This window comes from Haliaeetus albicilla, chromosome 9 (genome assembly GCF_947461875.1).
Source record: "Haliaeetus albicilla chromosome 9, bHalAlb1.1, whole genome shotgun sequence".
Taxonomy (NCBI): domain Eukaryota; kingdom Metazoa; phylum Chordata; class Aves; order Accipitriformes; family Accipitridae; genus Haliaeetus; species Haliaeetus albicilla.
Genome location: NC_091491.1, coordinates 6,920,565 through 6,944,068, shown reverse-complemented (window position 1 = coordinate 6,944,068; position 23,504 = coordinate 6,920,565). Strand labels below are relative to the sequence as shown.

The window sequence follows — 23,504 nt, the reverse complement described above, 5'->3', positions numbered from 1 at the left end:
GCATCCCTGAGCGGGCTGGGGGTGGAAATGGGTTGCTTCAGGCCAATTTAAACATTTTTCCTTTTCCTGTGCGACGTCCTGCCCCCAGGCGTGGGTTCAGCGGGAAGTTGCCTCTTTCCCAGTCCTGTGGGGCTGCTCCGAGTGGGATGGGATCCCCCTGCCCGTGTGTCACCGCCTCGGGTGAGACCCCAGCAGTTGAAGCAACCGGAGAAGGTGTCTCGAACGCCACGGGTGTCGCTCTGGGAATTGGCCCTAAAATGCTCCTCGTGCTCCAAAAAGCTGGCGGGCATCCATGTGTAACTCATCCCTGCACAGCGCTGGGGTTGTCCCACCCGTGCCAGGTGCCCGCAGCGGGATCGTTGCTGCCCCAGCTTGGAAACCACCAGGTTTGGTGGGATGAGATGGGATGCTGCTGGAGCCCCGGCCCCGCAGCCGTGTGTTGGGGAAGAAATGCCCGGGGCAAGGACCGCAGCTGGCATCAGCCCCGTGCGGGGCAGGTTTTGCACTAACCCTGCCTTCTGTCCCAGGTCACTTCACCACCCGCAGCATCTCGCTGGGTTCCATCCAACGGAGAGCAAGGTCTGACCACGGGCTCCAGCTCATCTCGAGTGCCCAAAAACCGAGATAGCCTGCAATTCACCCCAAAAACCTACGACTGACTCTACAAACGCTGCTTCTTCACGCTTAAACCTCCAAATGTTGCTTCTTCCTCTTTGGACTCCGGGTTTTGAGCTTTTTGTAGCCTTTTTCCCAGCTGTTCTGCAGCTCCGGGAGCTGGAGCCTTCCCTCCAGTGCCAGCGGAGCTGGTTGGATCAGGCCAGGAGCCGAGGCTCCGAGGAAAACCATCAATATTGGGAGAGTGGGGATAAAGCAGGGAGCTGGCGGGAGGGGAGGGAGAGACGGAGGGAGGCTGGGGATTCTGCGTTTTTTTGCCGGGGCCTCAGCAGAGCTCAATAGTTAATCATTAAAATATGCTTATACGTAACTAATCTCTGCAGGACAATGAACTGAGAAATTATTTAACGCAATTTAAATGGGTCATAGTAGTCACTAAAATAAGCGTGCCTCGAGCCAATGGGAGCTATCAGGCTCCTATAAAAGCGGGTGGGGAAGAAATAGCAGCTGGTGGGAAGAGATCACCAAAGACCCGATGTGTGTCCTGAGCTGCCTCTCCACTTGCAGAGATCCTCCCCATCTGCCTAAAATCAGGCTCCAGCTCTGGGCCGAGCCTTTCTTCAAATATTGGTGATCCCTTCGGCAGACAGTGGCTGTGGTGGGAAGGTCAGGGTCTGCCCGGAGCTCGCACTCGCTGCCACTCAGCACTGCTGATGGGGACCAGAATCATCTATTTAAGTCTAAAAAGGTGAAATTCAGCAGCGCCGTGAGTTGGGGGTTGCGTCACTCGGGTCGGGGGTGAGCGGGATGCTCTTCCGTGAGGTGGGTCAGACACAGGGCAGTGGCTGGTTTTGGTGAAACCCCATTTGGGTTTGCAGTTTTGGAGATGTGATGGTGTTAGCAGCGTTATCACGGAGTTATCCTACGGGCACATGCAGCACTGAGCGGGCGCTGCTGCCGGGGTTTTGCAGCAGCTCTATAAGGGGAATAGAGTGTGTGTGGGGGGGAAATGAATGGAAATGGATTTTAGTGGACTTTGATTAGCCTATGAGAGGGATTACAGCAGCCGGGCGATTTGTGAGCTGACCCCAATGGCTGTCTTAAGTCGTGTCCTGCAATCTCGGAGCTTGGTTCCCAGCCTTCCCACCGCCGTGTTTCGGCTTTATCTCTGCTATCATTTGCAGCCCCGTGGGAGCGATGCACTGGGCACCATCGGTGAGCACGGCTGAGACCCTCCAGCGTAGCACTGACCATGGCTGGGGTGAGAATGTATCTGCTGGAGGGAGAAGTGACACTGAGCTTTCTGCCAGCCTTGTTGTCTGCCTTAAAATACCCCAAAGAGGTGTTAAGTGCAGTTATTTGTAGCTCCACCGTACAGACATTTACTGCTGATGCACGCCGCTACCCTTTCTGCCAGTCCTTAGATAAGCAGTAAATCCCAACATCTCCAGATATCAGTTTCATCCTGCTACTTGTTTTTCTCCAGTCTTTTAGTTTAATAGTATTTCATCTCTCTCTTTTTTGTGACTTTTCTGTCTTTTGTCCAATTTTAAGTCATATAGAGTTGATTTATACCAAACCCCACATGACACGAAATCAGCTTTCAGCTCCCTTTTCCCTGCTTGCAAATAAGCAAATGGGTGCAAGGACTTTCAGAGGTAATTGTCGCTGCACCGGCCAGCTGCTCTCTGACCCAGAAAAGAAAGAGCACAGCCTGTTTCCTGTTAAATTTTGCTGGTCGCATTGATTTACATTGTTTGTCTCGTGTTTTATGGCTTCCAAGCTGATGTTGCATTAAGCTGGCTGGAGTTGAGGCAAGAAATCAAATGCAGACACTGGCAGGCTTCCCCAAATGCATTCATGAGGGTTGATCACATAGTCACATTTTCTTAGTCACTGGAGGAGAAATAGCAGCACTGCCTTGCTTGCATCCTGGCCGGTTTGCATCGATGCTGTGCTGGTAAAAGGCACTTGCCAGACAATTTTGGAAATTCAAATTGTGGGGCATTGCAGGTGGCGGAGCGGCTGCATCCCCCTGTGCCATGGCTGGGCACTCCTCCAGCCGCTGGAGCGGTGGCTCGGTGGCCGTGGGGCATCTCCTGTCTTTATCTTGACCCATGAGCTTTTTTTTTTTCATCTTATATTCTTCCCAGTCCTGTTGAGGAGGGGAGTGAGAGAGCAGCTGGGTGGGCGCATGGCAGCCAGCCAAGGGTACGCCACCAAAACCAATGACCGGGGCAGAAATTCGTGTATATAAAAATATGCATGTGTATCTAGAATCATAGTATACCTCAAGCTGGAAGGGACCCAAAAGGATCATCGAGTCCAACTCCCTGCTCCTAGCAGGCCTACCTAAAACTAAACCATACGACTACGCGCATTGTTGAGATGCTCCTTGAACTCTGACAGGTTTGGTGCCATCACCACTTCTATCTTTATCAAGTAACTAGTGACAGGATGAGAGGAAATGGCCTCCAGTTGCGCCAGGGGAGGTTTAGATTGGATGTTAGGAAAAATTTCCTTACTGAAAGGGTTGTCAGGCATTGGAACAGGCTGCCCAGGGAAGTGGTGGAGTCACCATCCCTGGAGGTGTTCAAAAAATGTGTAGATGTGGCACTTCAGGACATGGTTTAATGGGCATGGTGGTGTTGGGTTGACGGTTGGACTTGATGATCTTAAAAGTCTTTTCCAACCTAAACGATTCTATGTTTCTATGATTCCCTGCGGAGCCTCTTCCCGCGTACGTATATGCATTATATACATATGTATATGCATTATATACATATATAAATGCATTTTAGGCAAAGCAGGATGAGTTTCTCACGTCCTTGCACAGGGCATGCCATTGGGACTCGGTGCAGATAAATGGGATTGAGTATTGCTGCTGCTGGGGGCGGCGGGGAGGAGAGAGCTGCCTTTCGCCCCAGGCTGGCATGGGGACGACGTTCATACAGGCACAGCCGATTTGAGGTGGCACGATGCAGATCTGGGTCCCTGATGGTTTGCTACTGTCGTCCTTGCTGGCTCTCAGCAAGTCTGTGCAATGAGCTGTGGATGTGTCCACAAAAAAAACCCCAAACAACAAACAATCCACCCCAAACCAACTGCTTTCCATCCGTCTCGGGTTAGTCAGAGGCTGTCTGCAGAGCAAGGCAGGGATTTCTGCCCAAAGGAACCCCAAGTATTTGGAATCAAAACCCCTGATCTAAGGGCAAAAGCTTCTTGCTGGCCACACGAGTGAAGAAAGTTTCTTATTTCGTTTTACAAGCGTCAGCAGCATGTTGGCTGGGGAGTTTCTGGCAGAGAAAGTCTCGGTTTTTCTTTAGGAAAAAAAGAAATAGAATATTCCTGTAGGATTGAATGCGAAAGACTGCGCAGAAGCTAATATTGGGGAATGCACCTACAGAATTCAGCAGGTTTCTGTGGCAATATGTCAAACGGCATTTAGCATTCGCTGTAAATCCTCTATTTATGTGCGTGTATTTGGAAATCACAGAGAAGCCGTGGGGGGGGTGTTGGATGCAGGATGGGCTGAGCGAGTTCTGATTTTGCCATTTCTGTTCCCTCTCTCTCCATTGCAGTCTGGAAAATTGATGTATCGATGGCTCGTCTCTTTTATTGATTCAAAAGTACTATTGCGGGAAGATGGGTTCATTATTTGCCTCTGGTGGTGCAATTTTGGTTTTAGGAAAAAAAAAAAGAGATGGTTTCTTTTTGTGCCTCAGGTTTTTCGCATAAAGGGGCAGAGCTTCAGTAGATGATGTCTTTCGTGCATTTTATTCTTCTCTGCACTGCATTTTTAATTTAACATCTGTTTTATAGTTGAGGGGGATATTATCCGGTGGTTAGAGCCGGGTCAGGGAGAAAGGAGGTCTGGATTTTGTAGCTTGTCTACAGTGAATTCATAGTTTCATATAGGTCATTTTTTGGTGGGTGCAGATTTCAGCCGTCTTCACACCCTCAGGTTCTCTCCGCCCGGGTCTCACCTCTCCCATCACCTCTCTAACAAAGGTCCCTCCTCTATTTTCAATTTAGGCTGTTTCCCTCCCTGTAGCAAACCCAGCAGCCTCTCAGCGAGCCCAGAGAAAGCATTAAATGCCGCGTTCCCATTTCGAAAGGCCGCCGTAAAAATAAATGATTGATGGAAACCAAACAAGAAGAGGGAGCTCTGCAGAAGATACAGCTTCTCCCTCCCCTGTTTACTGTTCTCCCAGACTTTGGCCCCGGGGCTCAGGCTTCACCTGTTTCACAACGTGCCTCGCTCAAAACCTGATGATATGGCCTTGGGAATAAAAAATGGGTCTAAACCAGGGTTTTTCAAGCAACATCCTGGGCTGAACCGTTCAGCCACTGCAAACAGGGAAAACCACTGCCAGGGTAGGGTGCTGGATCCAGCAAATGAGCCTGTCCCCCAAAACAATGGGATTTTATTTTCTTTTTAGGGCATTGCATTACCCTCCTCCTCTCCCCCCCAGGAAAGGTGCCAAACTCCAATCCCTGAACCGACGCTTGCTGGTGATGAGCCTGAGAGCAGCGGGGCTGCATGGCAGCCCCCGTGGAGGGAGAATTAGGGTTTAACTCAGTTTCTTTTAGGTGACAAGTCAAGCTCGACCATAAAGGAGGCAGGGGATGATGAAAATACTGCAAGTCTGGAACAAGAAACCATGGTGGGGATGGGATTTAAATTCTGTCTTGTCTCATCTTTAATAGTGTGAATTTTAACACCACTTGTAAGAAACTCAGGGAAAAGGGCTGCAGCACATATGATTTCATTAGCAGCATTAACGGTGTTCCTTCAGTGCTCTATGTAATTTTAAAATTGTTTACACTTCTATAGCTCCTTGCAAGCTGGCCAGCTAACGAAGGGACGAGTGACGGACCCGCTGGGCACTCATTGTACAGTCAGTGCTTTCAAAACGCCCGCGCCTTGCACGTGATAGAGATGCCAACGTATTTAGACAACGGGCTATTTTTATTTTCAGAACTGCTATGGTTGCAAGAGCCAAGTCCTGCAAGACCAGCCAAACTGGCCGTCCTGCTCCGGAGAAACTCAACGCACGGACCGTAGCCAACTGCCCGGGCACGGTGTGTGCGGCCGAGAGGATTTCGGTGATGTCTCACTGCCACCATCGCAAACAGAGGGTTTGAAAGCCTTTGATCCGATGCAAGCAGAGCTCTGCGTCTTTGGCAGCGGGTTTTTTTGTGGGTTTTTTTTTTAGATGCTGGGGTTCGTGAGCTGCTCTTTCACCTCCTTGCGCTGTTTTCCAGACACAGATGAGATTATTTCTTGTATCACCGGCATTATAAATAAGCTAATGGATATTTAGCTCATTAAGTGGCTACCACACGTGCTATTGCTTTACAAACTCAGGACTTAATCCTGCAAACCGCTGGGCATTTTCAGCCATTTAAACTTCACGGGACAAGTCCCACAAGAAATAGCTTATCCCTCTTCTGTTAAGGGTTGGCGTGCTGCCGCCGGCGCTTTCCCAGGCAGACGCCCGCGGATGTGATGAACGAACGTGCTGAGGACAGGCTGTGTGGGTGCAAGGGAGCTCTGAGGAACATCACTCCTCGCTGACGGAGGAAAGCCCGGTGCTTTGCTCCCTGCCTCCGTGACCAGCCATGTGGGGCAGCTCGGCCAAAGCAGCCGAGTGCATCGCACATCACTCAAAGCAAACACCTTCAGCAGCGTGGTAGTGGTCATAGGAGATTTTACAAGAGCCCCAGCTTAGCCAGTCTCCACGATATTGGATTTTTTTAAATTTTTTTTTTTTTTTAGGGAAACTTAAAGAAGGGGAAGGAATTAGGCAATGGCTTGTTCTCGGATGTTCCCGTGCTGGAGACAAGCGTTCCGCCTGCACACGTCCGTCGTGCCACATAGGCAGCTGTCTGCAAGCCAAGAACACAGGAAGATGGCTATAAATGTAAAAGAGGAGAGTATTCACTCCTGCACTGTGACTGGAAAAACAGCTACTTCTGTATTTATTGGATGGCTAGAACTGCCTACCGGCTGGAAAAACCCAAGGACTCTGCACCTCCAGAGGCTCCTACAGCTGGGGAAAAAATCTCCCTGGGAAATAAATACATCTGATGCCTAAAACGCCTTGCCTGCGAGAACAGGGATGAGGACTGCACGGAGATATTCCTAGCCCCATAATTATTTCTCCAGGCACGTGGAAAGATCAGTTCTCAGCTGTCACATTTATAAAGCAGCAGACACAAGATCAGAGATGGGGGAATATGGAGCTATTTATCACAAAGAGCCGCTTTATGGGGTTGGAGCAGAAACCGCCTCGTTCCTCTCTGAGCCGCAAGCGGGTTAAGGTCAGGTTGCACCTACCTAAAGAAAAGTCCGTGTTCTCCTGACTTCAATAATCTCGGTTTAAATCCTCCTGAAACGGTGCTTGCAGCAGAAAAGCCATCCCCGCTCGGCAATGGAGCGCGGCCCTGCTGGGATTGGGGAAATCGGGGGTCAAAGCTGGGGCTGGAGCTGGCGGGGACGTGGGTTTCTTGGGGCTGCAGCACCCGGGTGGTTTGAGCCGGGAGGGTCTGGCTCAGCAGCCGTGCCCAGACCCCCGGTCTGGACCTCCAGCAGCGGTCTGAGCCAGTGCGATGCGTGAGCGGCTCCGACGTGTCACGCTTTGCCCTCCCGCGGGACATCGGGCAGCGGGGAGCGAGCTGAGCTTTTCTTTTTTTTCAGGCTGATGATACCTTTCCTGGCAGGTAGATGCAGCTGCAATGTGGGATGGGCGAGAGGGGTTTTGAAGAGCAGGATGAGGCCATGCCCTGCGAGACCTGAGGGGATCACTGCCTGTGACCCTAGGGCAAAGCTGGAGGTAGAGGAGTGATGCTTTCAGGTTACGCACAAGGATGATGCTGTGCGGGCAGGTTAAGTGGATCCCTGTGCTGGCAGCTGAGACTTTTTGCAGGCAAACACGGAGAATGGCACCTTTCTGGTCCCTCAGTGATTCCCAGGGCTTGGTTTTGCTGGCTTTGGCTGTGAAACACAAATTGTACAGCTATCAAAAATGCCCAGCGGCGCCCCAGCCCAGCGGTGCATGCATCACCTCTGCTCCGGCATCCCCTGGGGCAAACTTTGCACTTCCAAGGACAAAATTTGCACTGCCAACTTGATCGATACGCCAGGCAGCCAGGCCAGAAAAATAATATCGGTAGCAGAGAAAAGCAATAAAAATGAGCATGCCTCTGGGAAATGTAGAGAGAGACATTAGCATCCTTCCAAGTTAAACAGCATCCTCGCTGGGTTTGCAGCTGACAGGTTTGCTCTGCTCGTAAGACAGACGGTGTTAAGTGCAAGGCATGATTCTGGGTGCAGAAACATCTATTCAGCACAAACATCTTATTCTCCTGCTGTGAGGGGATGCAGAGGAATGTCATCGACTTAATGTCTTGTGGGGCCTGTTTTTCCTAAACTCAGAGGTTCATGAACACAATCTTTGGATGTTCTCCTCCTCCGGGGATCGTAAGTCTTCCCTGAATGTCCAGGCTGGGTTTTTTTGGCTCAGTCCGCACTTACAGACACCGCTGGGATCCATCTGCGGTGCTGGGTGCCAGCTGCCCCCGTTGCTTCCCATCCCGCCGTGATGTGCAGCCAGGAGCGGGGAATTCCCGTCCCTTGCTCCTGTTTCTGGGGTCTGGAATAACCCTCAGCCCAAGATAAATTTAGGGCATCTCAGAGGCCGGGATGAGGAGAGGGATGCTGCCCCATGGTCCTCCCCTGGCCAAGGCACCCGCCGAGGGCTTGAAGTCTGTGCTGGTTTAACTGCTGGCAGTTTACTTTGTCAGTAAGGTGTTAAGTCCATCGTTTTTGCTGTAGTCAGAGGGCAGTTTGTTCGTACTCATAAAGGCAGAGATAACAGGATTGACTTAAGCAGATCTTTGACACAGAGCCAACTGAGCACTTAAGTGGGGTTGCTTGAGGGAGGAAGGATGCCCAGCCGTGCTCTGGGCTGCGAGACAGCACGGGCACACGCGAGGCTTGGGATTTCTGAATTACTGCTACCTAAAGGCCAAATGAATTTCCCAGATGAGCAGGATAATCTGAAATCCATCTGAGTTTCTTTGTGCTTTATCATATCAGTATCCTTCTCCAAAATCCTCTGTTCCCTCAGCTCCTTCTGTAATGGATCTATCTATATATAACCTTCTATAACGGAGGTAACAGGGAGATTTGTCAAGGCAGAAGCGAAAGCTGAGCCTCTCACCCCCCTGGTTTCAAAACCCCCTTTAGTGAGCATGGGGATGAAAGCCACAAGCACCAACCCTCCTCTCAGCAAAGGAGAGATCCTCCCCGTGCGAGACAGCCAGCGAAAAGCCGGGTTGTGCAACTGCTGCTCAGGCATTCGAGGAAAAAAGAATAATATTTAACAGTTCTGGCAAGAACATGCCTAAGCCGGCAAGTGCAGCTCTCCTTGCTCTGGGCCAGGGGAATGAGCTGGGCAGAGCCGGAGGGAAATTCTTTGCATTTTTAGGATTGGGAAGGTGGAATTAAGGTAAAATACTCCTGGATGAGGGCCAGGCTATCTGGACTAGCAAGCTTTCTCTTGCTTTTAAACACCACACTGGAATTGAATTCAGGAATACTTTTGGAGTGGAGTTGGTATCAGCAAAAGCATTGAATTGGAAGTCCAGGGAAAACAAAAAAAAAGACCCAATTTTGTCTCTGAATGTGCCAGACCTCCAGCTAGCAGAGGTCAGGGCAGCGTTGCTGGGGACTTCGCTCGCTTGCGCGCTGGCCCAGCAACTGGTGTGATGTGGTAGGAAAGATGCCGCTCACTGGGCAGGCCTTGGTATGAGCAGAAGGCAGCAAAATCCATCAGTTTGCATTGCCTGAGGCTGCGCAGGATGGTTCCTGGCGCCTCCAGTGTTCCCTGGAGCCCTGATGTGCCCCAGACCGGACCCGTAGAGGGGACAGGGATGCAGCCACCGGTCTCGGTCCCTCCAGGCAACGACGTCCAGCTGGTCTCTGCCATAGCAGTGATTTGGTTTATGTTGTGGCTCACATTTGGAGATAAAGTGGAAAAATGTAGGTTCCTAAATAGCACCAGCTTTCAGGACTCAGGGCTGCTCTTCCCTCCTCCTGCCAGCGGTCCCAGACACGCCGTGTGGCACTGCTAGAACTCAAAGCGTGGGAACAACCGTAAGCTGTGCCACTGCCGAGGGAAAACCGGGCACAAAGCAGGCACAGCCACCAGGACCCGCTTCAGTTTCTCTTGGAGCTCAGCAAACCCTGAGCTGTGGCCCCACAGCACCAGCCCCACTTTCCCTGCCCCGGGGTTGGAGCTTCGGTCCTGGGCTCATCCTTCATCCCGTGTGTGCGACTGAGCCCCCGGCAAGGAGGAATTATATCCGAGCTTCAGGGAAGAAACCAGGAACAAGCCAACAAGGAAGAGCCAATGCAACTGTCAAATGATGAGCAATTAAAGTGCTATCGCTTCTCGTAGTGTTTATTCATCGGAAACAGCAACTTCACGGCCGAGTTAAGCTCTATCTGTACCGAGACTTTGCATGATGCAATATTTGATGGGTTATTTGATCTGTGGCTCCCGGACGAGCGCTGATTAAAGAAGGGCCCAGCATGGGGCACCCGCTACGTACAGTAGCTCCATCTGCTTTGTACAGCAGTGTTGTGCTTTTCCCCTTTCCCTCAGAGAACGGCATTTTTCCCCCCTGGAGGCACTGTTTGATTGCCACAGATTGGAAGCCTTTAAAAGGGACTATCTGTGTGAGTCACAGTTAAAGCCATAAAAGATAAACCAATAAAACGATCTGAAAAGTGCTGTTTAATGGATTGAGGCAAACTTACTGGAAACAGGATACAGACCGTTTCATCTTTAAATCGTTAGTTCAAATCCAGCTGCATTTGGGAGCAAATGGCATTTATCCCTCATCAATAGCTGTCAGAGAAAAGAAAATTGAGAGGAATTTTACCACCTGAAAGGAGATGCTAGTTTCTCTATGCCCCAGCAGCTCCCTGAGCACATCTGAAAGCCTTACGGGCGTCAAGTACTCTTGAAACTCAGTCCTTACAGAGCAGAGCTTTTCCCACCATGAAAATACTTGTCACTGTCCTGAACATAGGTATCTGCTCACATGGCTGCCTTCGCTTAATTTTCTTAGCAAATAAAACATGCATGAGCCGTACCGCGTTCACCCCTCTCGATAGCGATGCTTCTCCGTCACCTCGGTGAAGCAGGAGGCAGAACAAGCGCTCATCCGTATCGGCTCCGCGGGCAGCGCCGGCAGCGAGCGTTGGCTCATCGGTATCGGTGGAAACCGTGTCCTGACAGGCTCGTAAAAGTTTTATGATAAGCGCTTTGCAAGGGCTATGAGACATGAAGTAATGGGCTGTGATTAATTCTTTCATCCTGACAGTATCGCTCAGCTCAGGCACCGTCACTCTGCATCTCGTGAGGCTGGGATGACGGCAGAGCCCGGCTGGTTATCTCCCCAGCCGTGCAGGATTTGTACCATCTCTCCCGGAGATGGGACAGTGAGGCAGACCTGATTTTAGGGCTTTCAGGATTAAAAGGGGATGTTCTCTCACACAGTGTTTTCCATTCTTTTTATACCAAGGTCTCGCTGCTGGTTCTGTCTCCCAGCCCTGGTGTCCCTGGCCAGCTGAGCCCTCACCGAGTCCGGTGGCACCAAATCAGCGGTGGCTCTCATTAGCTAACAGCCACCGTGTCGCGCTGCCCCGCTGCAATGACGGCAGAGGGGATGCCGCAGCCGCAGAAGGGTTTGGGGGGCAGAGGGATGAGCAGGGACGAGTGTTGATTACCAGTGCTCATTGCAGAGGCGGCTTTTCCTGGACTGAATTTTGGGCTGGCATCATGTTAAATCCCTTTAGCTGTTTGGTTGGGGTTTTCTTCCCCATTTGACAAGCAACACAAGTTTGGGGACTGTCCCATGGGATTGCTCCCTTTGATATGACCCTGCAGCAGCACTGACTTTTCCACAGGGTGTTTGTCTGCATATGATGATGGCAGCTGGGCCAGAGCTCCTGTATGTAAAGAAAAAAACATGTTTTCAGTTTGATTCAGCCTTTTTGTATTACTATGTTAACGTTAACAAGTCAAATTCAACCTGCTTTCCCACTCTTTAGGGATAAAAGCTGTCTTTCTGCACAGAGCCCTGAGAAGGAAGTGGTTAGGCTGGCCTAAGGCCAGTCTCTGTTAGAGGTGAGTTAATCTATAGATGAGTCTCCTCATATAGCTACACCTCCAGGGGCAAAGTGCTGGTGCAAATCATCCTCGCTCCTCGCCTGGCCGCTTCAACCAGCTGTGGGTCAGAGGAGTTGTGTGATGTGCCAGCAGCCTGTTTGGGCTCGAGCTTGTGCTCCAGCCTGATGCTATTCCAGATGTTTCCACAGCAGCACACGTGGTGGGCATATGGCTTGTGCTTCGCCACTGCCGCAAACCAGGTGTGTGACACCAGAGGACACGTGAGCTCTGAACCAGGCGGTACTCCCTGCCTCGTGTCTATTAAAGTGTTTAGCGTCTCTCAATTTATCGGACATTGGCAGCGCTGCACTTAAGACCCGTTTGCCCAGGACAACGGGACGGCGCGTTTTTGGATGGTTTCGACTGCAAGACCGACCTCTGAAACCCCAAACCAGCGGGCAGCATTCGGGAAAGCGTTTTCTCGTTAAAACGCTCCTACAGCTCCAGCCTTTACCTTTCTTCTTTGGCAGCGGCGGCGCGTTGTCGTGGGGCGAGCGGTGACAAAACCCAGCTGTTCCCAGCTATAAACATCTGCCCGGCCCAGCTGTGCAGGCGCTGGTGCACGTGGGCTCCGCCAGGCGCTCACGTGGCGCCGCCGCCCAGCTGCGCGCCCCGCCCCGCCCGCTCCAGCTGTGCCCTCCAGCTGTTTCCCGCCGCGCCCGCAGGGGTTAACGGCCCCGCCCCCTCCCTCCCCTGTCAATCTTCAGCCCCGACCCAACCGCGTCCCGCGACACATCGAGGCCCGCGACCAATCAGGGCGTGGTTGTGATTTCCATGGCAGCCGCAGCCGCGCGGCTGAGGGGAGGCGGCGGCGGCGCAGCCGGTCCCGCTCCCGGGCCCGGTCCCGCTCCCGCTCCCGCTCCCGGTCCCGGTCCCGACCCACTGCGATGGTGCCTGAGGGGAGCCGCGGCGGAGGAGGGGCCTCCCTGCTGCGCGGCTCTAGCCCGGCCCCGGCAGCGGCCGCCGCGGCGCGGGGGGGGCGGCGGCGGCAGCAGCAGCAGCGCAGGTGAGGAGCCGCTGCCCGCCGCGCACCTGAGGCGGGAGGCTGCGGCGGGGCGGAGCGGGCCCCGGGCGCCGCCGTTTATCCCCTCCCCGCCCGCGCAGCCCCCGCCGGCAGCCGCCGCGCTCCGCCCTGCCCCGCCCGGCGCTGGGGCGGCTCCGGTGCTGCCAGAGCCGTTGCCTTTGTCGGCCGGGCTGGGGGGCGGCCGCGGCCTGAGGCGGCGGCGGTCGGTGGTGGTGGTCGGGAGCGGGGCGGCCGCGCCGGTCCCCGCGCCCCTCAGGCACCGCTGACCGGCCGGGGGAGCCGAGCCGGGCCGGGCCGTAGCGTGGCTGGCCGGGGCGGTCGGCTGTGCGGGCATCGGCGCCGGGTCTCGTAGCCGAGGATGCGCGGCGGGGCCGGCTCGCTGCTTCCCGCCGGTGCCGTGGCGGGGTGCGAGGCGGATCGGAGCCGGGTAAATGGGAAAGTTTTCCGTACGGGCGGGCTGACTTGCTTAAGGAGCTCCCAGCGCTTCTGCTGTCTTTTGTTCAAGCGGCTGAGATGTGTCGGGGGAGGCTGGCGGCGGGTCCTGCGCCGCCGTAAATCCCCGCGGTGGAGCAGGGCAGGCACGCGGAAATAGTTTTCTAGCGCTGCATTTCTGTCTGCAGCCGCAACGGGTGATAGTCAGGGAACGTGTAAGCATTTTAGCGATAGTTTTATAGCAGTAGACCTAAGAGGTCTCCTAGGGAAGTGGTGTTGCTGGTGGTGTTGCTGGAAGAAGCCGTTTGCCTGTGTTACCGTGAACGTGTTGTGCAAATTTGTGTAGGTCTGTGTCTTTTTAGTATTGTTAAGCAGTTTGATTCTTTGAAGTACTTTATTGTGTAATGGAGCGCTGAAATCCCTCTTGGGAGGCACAGTACACATAAAAGCGCACGGAACAGTAGCTCATCTGCTATTAGTGTGCTACTGACTTTTCCCCTCTCTTTTTCTTTGTTTTTGGGGTTGGTTTTTTTTAAACATAAATTTAAAGAGCTAGAAGCCTATGTGCATTGCCAATAAAATTGCTTTTGTTGAATTGTTCTCTAGCAGTAACTGTAGTACTTAAATGCTGTGTACTCTTGCATAACTGGGAACATGTTGGTAACTCTTTTTTGACCATTAAATATGCAAATCCAAATAATTTGCTGTATGTATTACACGTGTAGGTAAAGCAGAATGTATAGAGTTCTTTGCTTTCATTTGAAGCAGAACATTTTAATTAGCTGTACTTTAATTTTAGAAGCCTTGAATGTTGAAAAATGTGAAAGTATTGAATTTTGAGTGCTTTGGTAACCTTATTAGCTGTTTTGGATCTCATAAGTTTTTTTCTCTTGCTTGTTAAGAAAGCTTGTAAGTGTTAGTAGATCCAGAGGAAGGACAAATGCCTCTGACTTTTCTTTTTACACATGCACACATATATTCGTGTGTGTTTCTATGTATCTGTCTAGTGGAGGATTATGAAGCAAGCTGGCGTTTTGGGGGGGGGAGTTAACTGGTAAAAGGAAAGGTTACAGCTCGCTTCATCTTTTAGTTCTTGGTTATATGAAGGAAATGCATAAATATGAGCACAACTTTTTTTACTCCTTGTAATGCAATTGTGCCTGAAATTGTGGAATTACTACATAGTTGTGTGCAGTCTTCCCCAATATGGAAACTTCAGATTCAGCAGTGGTCTATGGCTGTGAAGGTTAATTTGGCCTTTACAATTTTTCAGAGCTTTAGATTAAAAAAAAACAAAAACCAACAAACCCAAAAAGCGTAGGTTCAAGGGAATGCAAATGTGTGAACAACATTCCTATAGTTCCTACCGTGGTGTTGTCCCAAAACAGAGCTCTTTACTATAAGGGAATGTTGTTCACACATATGCGTTCTCTTATACTAATTCTGTCCAACTTTGTCCTATCATTCTACTTGTCAAACTGCTCTGCATGAAGGCAGGCTTCACTAGGTCTAGTTGGCTGTCTTTCATCCCAGGTCCTTTCTGCTGGGTGACTTACTGCTTATTTCTTTGTGGAGGTGAATAAAAATTGCTCATTCTATTTTAACCATCCTTTCTTACTGTATAACTAATGGGGGGAGAAATCTAGAGAAAACAGCTGCAGGGCTTGAAAGGCATGATGACTTAAAAAGCCAAAGATGGATTTAGTACTTAAGGCTTCTTGATTTTTATTTCTAGTTTTGCTGAGTATTTTGCTTGGGATTTGCTTGCTTGTGCTGTACTTTTGACATTCCTCTCTCAGATTCTGTTACGTGACTGGTAGTAATACATGATATCTGGTCTTTGGAGAAATCATTAAGGTGATTGTGCAAATGCCGCTTTGAAGGCATAAAAATGCTTCCCGAATACTTAAATGATTTTTGGAGCAATCTTCTAAATGAGCCTGTGACGGTTAGGATAGCTTCTTGAAGTGGTATACTGTGAATATTTCAGTCATGTTCCTTGGTGCTGTGCTATGCCATTATCATGTAACTGTTGGCTTTTCTATGCAATCTTCTTTGTGGTGAACAAACACGAATGACCAGAAACAAACCAGTTCATTGAAGGAAAGGTTTTACGGAACTCCTTTCTTTAACTTTCATTTAGGAATGCTGAAAGACTAATGTTGCGTGCAAGGGCTTCCTCCTTGGACTGTTTGCTGAGCTTAATATACAACTTCCTCTAAGAAATATATTGTCTCCAGTTTTCTAAATGTATATTGTTTTGAAGATGATTCTTGAGAATTCTCAGTATCTGCTGCCTTTCCAGTATTTATTTTTACAGAGGAAAAGTGAAGGTGAAAGAAGAGGCAAGGAAGATACTGACATGGTTGACATCTGCTTCTTTAAGTCCTAGCAGCATTTTCATTTCTCCTTCTACAGTCAAGAGCAGAGAAGAGACTGACAATGGATAACAACAGTTTAGCGTTTTTTCCCATTCAACTTGGCTACCTTGCCACTCTAAATGAATTCCTCTGCAGATTTATACCACAAGCTTTGGGTGTAGTAGTCAGACTGTGGTTGTGCATCTGAAGGCATCTCTGAACTGTGAGAATCTTCTGTTTCTGGAGTCTGTATTTTGGAGTCTGCTGCTACCCCCCCCTTTTGTGGGGGGTCATAGCCCCAGAGACTAAGGGGTTGAGTAGACCCCCTAAGTAGGGAAAGAAAATCATAGGAACATGGTAGGAGGACATGAGGATAAACTGTAAAAAGAGTGTGAGCAGAACGACAACTTTGCAATAGTATGAAGTCTAGCGTGCTTCCCCTCACCTCTATCTTGTGCTTGCCTTCCAGCACAGGTGGGAGGGCACAGCGTTTTGAGAAGGATGCCTATGAAGCCTGATGATCTCTTGACACAGAGCTTGAGTGTGATCTTTCCACCCACTGAAGTTCTCCAGAAGCATTGAGGTCAAACACTGTGATGAACACTTGGGCAGATGCAGGAACAAGATATACTCCACAAAAATTTAAGCAGTACTACTGTACTTGTTCTTCCTAGAAAGAGATCCAGTTATCGGAATCTAAGCCAGATGCTCAAGAGCTGGAAGCAGAGGACAAGCTAATCACTGAAAAATGCTTTATTTATATGTGGGGTTGTTTGGCTTTTGGGGCTTTTTTTTGGTTGTGGTTTGTTTTTTGGTTTTTTGTTTTTTTTGGTTTTTTTTTGAGATGGGTAATGCCAGTGGTGGTGTCCTGTCAGATTAGCCTTGAAAAAAGCTGCCTGGTTGAACATGAGGTGGTCGTCACTCTTTCCAGCCTCCGAAGTGAAAGTCTGAGCTCTAGAGCTTACAAGGATTGCTTATTACTGGGTAGTAATGGATCATCTTTGTTCCCCTGGCAGGGAATGCTTTAAACAACAACAAAACCCAAACTGTTCTAACATAAAATACGAATTAATGACTTGCTTCTTGACTAAGCTAAAAATCTTCAACATTTTTTGGATGAACTTCAGGAAAAAGGTCTTGACCTGCTGCGTGTAGGGGGAGGGAAAGAGGGAGAGAGAATTAGTGTGCGCAGAAGACAGAAACAAAGCAGTCATTTTTGCTTTGCTAACATCATCTTGTGGCTGACTCGTAGGCCTGACTTTTGTCGGAATAAAATTCAGTTACGCATGCTTCTGCTTAGCTGCACTTTCTCATACTGAAACTTGTAGATCCTAACTTTCTTTTTTTTTTTGTTACACTTGAATTTTTCTAGGAGTTTGTTTTACTCTGTCATTTGAAACTTGCTGCTAAAGGCCTTCTCTGCCATTGTAGTCATCTTCAGCTTCCTCAACTTATGACTGTTGTGAGTGTGAGGTGGTTTTGTTTTGTTTTGGGTGGTGGTTTTCTTAGGGTTTTTTTGCTTATTTATTTTGGGGTATTTTTATTAAGAGTTGTCTGTGCTTTTAGGTGCAGTGGCACTTTGCTCTTCTCAGGTCATAGTGCATAAAAATGCCACAATTTTTCAAAGCTCTACTTAAATGCTGACAAGGGATTGCTGATTGCCTTGTTGTGATTTTTAAATGCTGTCAATTTAATTACTGTTAACAACAAGAACATTAATGACTTGCAATAATTCTTCAGGTTGACAGATGTGATCCAGAGTGCTTATTCATGTAGAGGAGGGAGAAGGTGGGGCTTATTTGCAAGCTGCTAGAAGGGCAGTGACTTCCATACGTCATGCTTGTCCCAAATGGCTTTATATGTAACTTCAGGCACAGAAGGGAGTTTGCTGGCTTGTAGATTCCATCAGTTTGCTGAGAGGTGTGGTTTCTGACTGCTCCCCTGTTGGCTTCCTGACATACAAAGTCCTGGTCTTGCCACAGTTTCTGGCAGTTGCACGCTCCAGGTATTGCTTCCAGGCAAAAAAACAGCTAGTAAAGGAGAGCTTAATAGCTTAATACTAGCTCTTCATGGTCTTGCAGCCTTTGGCATCTTTGAATTTACCAAAAAAAGTTACTGCATCAAATGAAAGTATTTGTGTTTGATTGGTGGTGTGTTTTTTTGTCACTTGGATGGGTTTTTGTTTTTGTAGGTGAGTGATCAATACTTACAGCAGTTTATGAAACCTGCTCGTAGACTGCAACGTTTATTTGCATTCACAGCTGGAATTGTACTGAGAGTGAGTCATCATTCTGCTTTACCCAACCTGTGAACTGAGGATTTCAGCCTTCAGGCAACAGGCTTTCCTCCGATACTGCTTGTTCTTCAGCTTGGTTCTGAAAACTGGTGCTGTTTTTTGTTGTTGTTCTGGGTTTTTTTTTTTTAAGTGATATTCTAATATAAATGATCAGAGTAAAACAGTTGATGCGCTTGGTCTTGATATGCTTTTCTCCAGCAATCAGCTACCTAACTTTCTGCATTTAGGGCATGTTAGTGTCTTTAAGGAGCAGTTTTTAATTCGGAAATGAGGATTTTTTTGTGGAGGGTTTGTTTTCTTTTTTTTCTTTTTATTTTTTGAGGAAATGAGTTCTGTGGAATTGACTCAAACTGGATAATATTAGGGATTGCATGAAGTGTAAATATTTGCAGGTTTTGTGTGCTCTGTGGCAAAATACTGTTTCTGTTGTGTTAACTCTTCTCTCAAATGAGTACTGACTTTTAACTAAGTCTTTACTGTATCTAAAGCATTTAAAGGGATTCTCTGTACTATTTGCTAGTTTTAAGCGGAACAGTTTCCCCTTTCCTAATTGAAAGTTAGGTCTGCATGCTGAATCTGTTCAGGAGAGAGACTTTCTGATTTCTGGTGCTATGGAAGTATCAACTGCATCAGGTTCTTTTCCCCTCTCTTCCTTCTTAAGCGCTGTTCAGATGACCTCCACTTAAATTTCTGGGACTTTTTTTTCTTTCTTTTAATGTCTAAGTTACAGTTAAAGCTAGCTTTTCAGCAGAAAGAGGTATGTAAGTAGAATGAAACTTCTTGGAGAGGACGAATCTCTTCTAAGAGTGGTGTTCTGGCAGGAGAGTGTGGGAGAGCTCTTTGGCCATTTCATATGAAAAGAAGTGAATTAATCCTCAGGTTATGTTTCTAGTTTATTTTGGTAACAAAGACTAAAAGCTGAACTTTGAGTGTAGTATTGTGACAACTGTTGATTGGAATAAGCTTTGTTAGTGTGAAGGGGCAAGACATTTCTCCCACAGCTCAGCGACTGGGTCTTAGATGCACTGCAAGAGAAAAATACTGCTGTGATAGATGCCTGCATAAGGAATTCCCTTCCTCCCTTCTATTGCTCCTGCACTGCTATGGTGCTAAGTGAGAATTGTCCTCTGCCTGTCTGCTGCTGTCTGGTTACACAGCCTCATTAAAAAAACAGGGACTGCAAAGAGCAAAGCACTTGACTGCTAAGAGTTGCGGCAGAATCTGCAAGGCAGCCTCCCTGCAAGGCCAGCGGTCTGCTGAGGGACAGGTCTGGAGAGTCTTGCTCTGATGGTGACTTCAGAATTTCTGAGTTAATGACTGGATTTGCGTGGAAGAAAAGGTTAAGTGGATAATGTTCTGGAGAGGGTAGAGAGTAGGCATAAGCATGTTCTTCATTCAGGGATGTGCTGTCCTTTGCTGACAGAGATGGAAGAGCTTTGAGGAAGCCAGTCGTTTAAAATGTTGGCGGTACCTCAGCACTTGGAGCTCCTCACAATTAAAAGCATCTGTGATTCATACTGTTCACTGAGTTATTTCAGCCCTGAAAAGCAAGCTCTTATTTAAAATTTCAATTAGAGTACTAATTTCATTTGAATTTTAAGAGGAAGAGTCAGTTTTCAGCCTACCTTATCTGAAAATCCAAAGCTGTTGAACTACAGAATACGGGTAAAACAACTGTCTATGCATTAACTGTCACGAACGGAAGAGATAAATATACAGTGTACAGGTTGGCATGAACAGATCAAGTCATCTGGGCAGCAGAGGAGCAGATTTATCTAAGCCAGTGTTGGATATAACCCACTAGTATTCACTGTAAGACATGGCATATTCTTAGTCTTCTAAGTGTCTATCTTGGAATTCAGCAGACAGATTTTAAAATCTTTTGTTTCTACCTAAAAGTTCTGTTCAGACTCACATGCATATCCAGAAATCATCTAATACAGTCTTCTTTTCATCTGTAAAAATGAAAATTACTTTTAAAAAATACAATTTTAAGAATCCTAAATGAAAAAAAAAATTAATGAAAACCCTTGTTTTTCTTTTGTGTATCTTGGGGTTTCAGACTTAATCTCCTCTCATTAGAGCTTGGAGAAATAACTTTTAAAATTTAGGAAAGGGGGATATACAAAACATTTAGTAATAGGTGTGTTAGCTGTGCAAACCCTTAATTCTTATACATGTCTAACTTATTTTCAAATACTGAGTTATACTATCATTGTAGAAAATAGTACCACACGTATTCGGAAAAAAAAAAAGGAGAAAAGTTGTGGCTTTTGGTGTGGTGAAGTTCACTTTACTGAAAAATACTGAAAAATTGTTCTGTCACAGAATAATCATCACTGCTTAAATTGTAGGTTAGAAAGCGGAATGAAAGCCATGTTATTGATACCTCACAAAACAGATGACTGGTTGTCCTTCATTTGCTGCTTTTCCTTTTTTTGTAATAGTTGTAAGGGTTTAAAATGGACTGATTAATTTAAATGTGATATTATAGAACCAGAAGGAAGATTATACTATGACAGAAGTTAATATTTTTTACAGTTTATTCTTCTATTCCATGCTATAAATATGAAATTACTGTAATCATAAACTTCATTAATGTGGGTTGCCATGATGCTTTGTAAAGCATAGTTGTCTTACTGTTATTGTCAGTTGACTTTTGATTTGCTACATGGGTTCTTGCCTTAAACCTTTCTGTGTAGTAACCATATATTCCAATTCTTAGCTCTGAAGTGTTACGTTTTATCTTGGAGGGAGAAGACTCTTGCTGTCATACCAGCAAAAATAGAATTATCTAGATGAAGCAGAAGAGACTAAAAGAAAGAGCAAGCTTACCAGCACTGCTTAAAAGGAATCCAGACTTTCTTATTTGAAGGTAGAATGCAGCATATACTTTATTCTGGCAGTGCGTTATTACATGACTTAAAATTATGCAAGGCTTTAACTCTTCCCACCCCACCCCCCTCAGGCCTGTGGGGTGCTGATTGATAACAGGATCTATTTTTCTTTCTTCCTAATTACTCAATTTTTCAGTGTTTCAGCTAACGTTTCTCTGGAGCTCAAAACACTGCATAAAATGTGGGGGGAGGGTTGGTGGGGTTTTTGTGGTTTTTAATCAACACAATCATAAATGATTATGGTTATGTTGGGTTTGGATGGTTGGTTTTGGGGGTTTTTTTGAGAGCGAAATATCTCTAAGGGCCAAATTTTAGGTAAAGAAAACGAGAAGGAAGTTAGGATGAAATAATTAGTTTTCTTTTGTATATCGCGCTTTGTATTATCTGGATACTGGGATGGATCAAAATTTTTAAGTCAGCGTGGGTTGATTCTTTTTTTGTTGTTCTTATTTAAATCAAGACTGATCTTAGTCAACTTTAATCCTGGATTGTGTTTGTAGTTTTTAATGACTATACACTATTTTTAATCAAAGCTTCCCTTGAAGTAAAAACTGAAGTTTCCCTTACTTGCTGCAACCTATTTTTCTTCATTGCTTAAAGACCTTGATCAAAACTTGGACACTGTCAGTGTTGATCTGTAACTGTGAAACATCTTTTACTCTCATCTCACATCCTGTGAAGGAAATGGAGCATTTCAAGCAAAACAGGAGATAATGTAGTTATGTGAAAATGTGACAATGAGCAGGATACTGCTACCATCTATTCAGCAAGCCAGAGTTATTCTAATACTTAAATTCTTCTTTGATTTATAACATGATTTGTGTGGGGTGTCTTGTTCATTTGTTTTATCTAGGTGACTCTGGCTCAAAGAGGTGATTGTGATTTTTCTTTTTTTTTTTTTTTTGGTCTTTTTTGCTGTAAAACCTCAAGTAAAGAAGAGTGGTTTCTTAATAACTACTTTTTAAATGTGTAGAGTCCCATATAAATGATGTCTTTGCTTGACTGTGAAGTTTAACAGTAGCTATCCAGTGGTAGAATTCTTTCAAATGTGTTGTTAAAATGTACCAGAGAACTTCTATGTAAATAGTAATTGTGTCATGAATCTTGTTATGTTTTCTGTTGCCTCTATGGGTAAACAAAAAGGCTTTTCATTATGAGATGATCGTGTTTAGAATTTGCATTTACTGGTCTTAACGCAACACCAGGAGATAATAGTTTTATTGAATGCTGTCAGGTATTTCTGTTGTTGATTTATCGTAGTAGTTCTTAAAGTTCTAAATTTTTTTAATTTTTTTTCCCCTCCTCGCCAGACTTTAATTTATTTTGGATTAGGTTTCCCATGGCATGTGAACTAGAAGATAATTTGAAATAGAAGGTCTCTTTATTTTGAAGTGACAGTCTTTATCAAAATGGTTGGAAAACTCAAACAGAACTTGCTATTGGCATGTCTGGTGATCAGTTCAGTGACAGTGTTTTATTTGGGCCAACACGCTATGGAGTGTCACCATCGAATAGAAGAACGCAGCCAGCCTGTGAGGATGGAAAATGTGAGAAGCACAGTAAGAACTGCTTCCAGTGTAAATGCAAACAAAACCTTTGCTTACAACAAAGACATGCCTTTAATATTTATTGGAGGAGTACCTCGAAGTGGCACTACCTTAATGCGTGCCATGCTTGATGCCCATCCGGATATTCGATGTGGAGAAGAGACAAGGGTAATCCCGCGAATTCTGGCAGTTAAGCAGATGTGGGCTAGATCAAGCAAAGAGAAGATCCGACTGGATGAAGCTGGAGTCACAGATGAGGTTCTAGACTCAGCCATGCAAGCGTTTTTATTGGAAATCATTGTGAAGCATGGGGAGCCTGCTCCATATTTGTGTAACAAAGATCCTTTTGCTTTAAAATCCTTAACTTATCTTGCTAGAATTTTCCCCAATGCCAAATTTCTTCTAATGGTACGGGATGGTCGTGCATCTGTGCATTCCATGATATCTAGAAAAGTCACAATAGCTGGATTTGACCTTAACAGCTACAGGGACTGCTTGACCAAGTGGAATCGTGCTATAGAAACTATGTATAACCAGTGCATGGAGGTTGGTTTTGAAAGGTGTATGCTGGTACATTACGAACAACTCGTATTGCATCCTGAAAGATGGATGAGAACTCTCTTAAAGTTTCTTCGCATCCCGTGGAACCAAGCAGTGCTGCACCATGAAGAAATGATTGGAAAAGCAGGGGGTGTTTCTCTTTCAAAGTGAGTATGAGTGTTCCTCCTTTACTTTGTATTGTTCTAAGAGGTAAAATAGTACATTTTGCACGTAAAAGACCAGTCATAACTTGGTTTCAGTTTTTAAGTAGCTAATGATGTCTCAGGAAGCTGATTTATGATGCATATTACCTGGAGAATAAGAATCATTGTTAACTAACAATTTGCAATCAGAGATTGTTCCTGCTAAACAATTGTCCTGCTAACATATGTGTATGGAGCATATGAATGAACTTTTAATTAATTATCAGTCTAACTTGAATTTGGATGTCTACTATCAGCCTTACTTCTAATATAGCTTTGCTTTTCTCTGTGCCCCAAAATAATGCTGGACTGTTTTATCTAGACTGGTGTTATTCATCCTAGCA

The 23,504-nt window shown here is 46.8% G+C and overlaps 1 protein-coding gene and 2 long non-coding RNA genes across 14 annotated transcripts in view; 1 reads left to right on the top strand and 2 right to left on the bottom strand.

Annotated features, from left to right (window-relative positions):
* Window positions 1–1,132: 1,132 nt before the first annotated feature.
* Window positions 1,133–23,504, top strand: part of TPST1 (tyrosylprotein sulfotransferase 1) — a 44,919-nt gene continuing 22,547 nt past the window's right edge. For 4 of the 12 annotated variants that reach the window (XM_069791323.1, XM_069791325.1, XM_069791324.1 and 1 more), the window contains exons 1-2: window positions 18,108–20,848; window positions 22,181–23,124. In XM_069791323.1, the coding sequence (XP_069647424.1) occupies window positions 22,280–23,124 (845 nt within the window). In that variant the 5' untranslated portion in view covers window positions 18,108–20,848; window positions 22,181–22,279. Of the gene's footprint in view, window positions 1,364–12,750; window positions 12,868–13,024; window positions 13,313–13,346; window positions 13,664–16,527; window positions 17,683–18,107; window positions 20,849–22,180; window positions 23,125–23,504 lie in introns of those variants that run through there. The other 8 variants (XM_069791315.1, XM_069791316.1, XM_069791319.1 and 5 more) reach the window with 8 other exon arrangements.
* LOC138686762 (uncharacterized) lies at window positions 10,402–12,525 on the bottom strand. Its single transcript, XR_011326078.1, has 2 exons — window positions 12,316–12,525; window positions 10,402–11,641 (listed from the first exon to the last, which is right to left on the bottom strand). It is a non-coding gene; the product is annotated as an uncharacterized lncRNA (long non-coding RNA).
* Window positions 12,576–22,280, bottom strand: LOC138686763 (uncharacterized). The gene is made up of 3 exons (XR_011326079.1): window positions 22,183–22,280; window positions 12,745–12,878; window positions 12,576–12,714 (listed from the first exon to the last, which is right to left on the bottom strand). It is a non-coding gene; the product is annotated as an uncharacterized lncRNA (long non-coding RNA).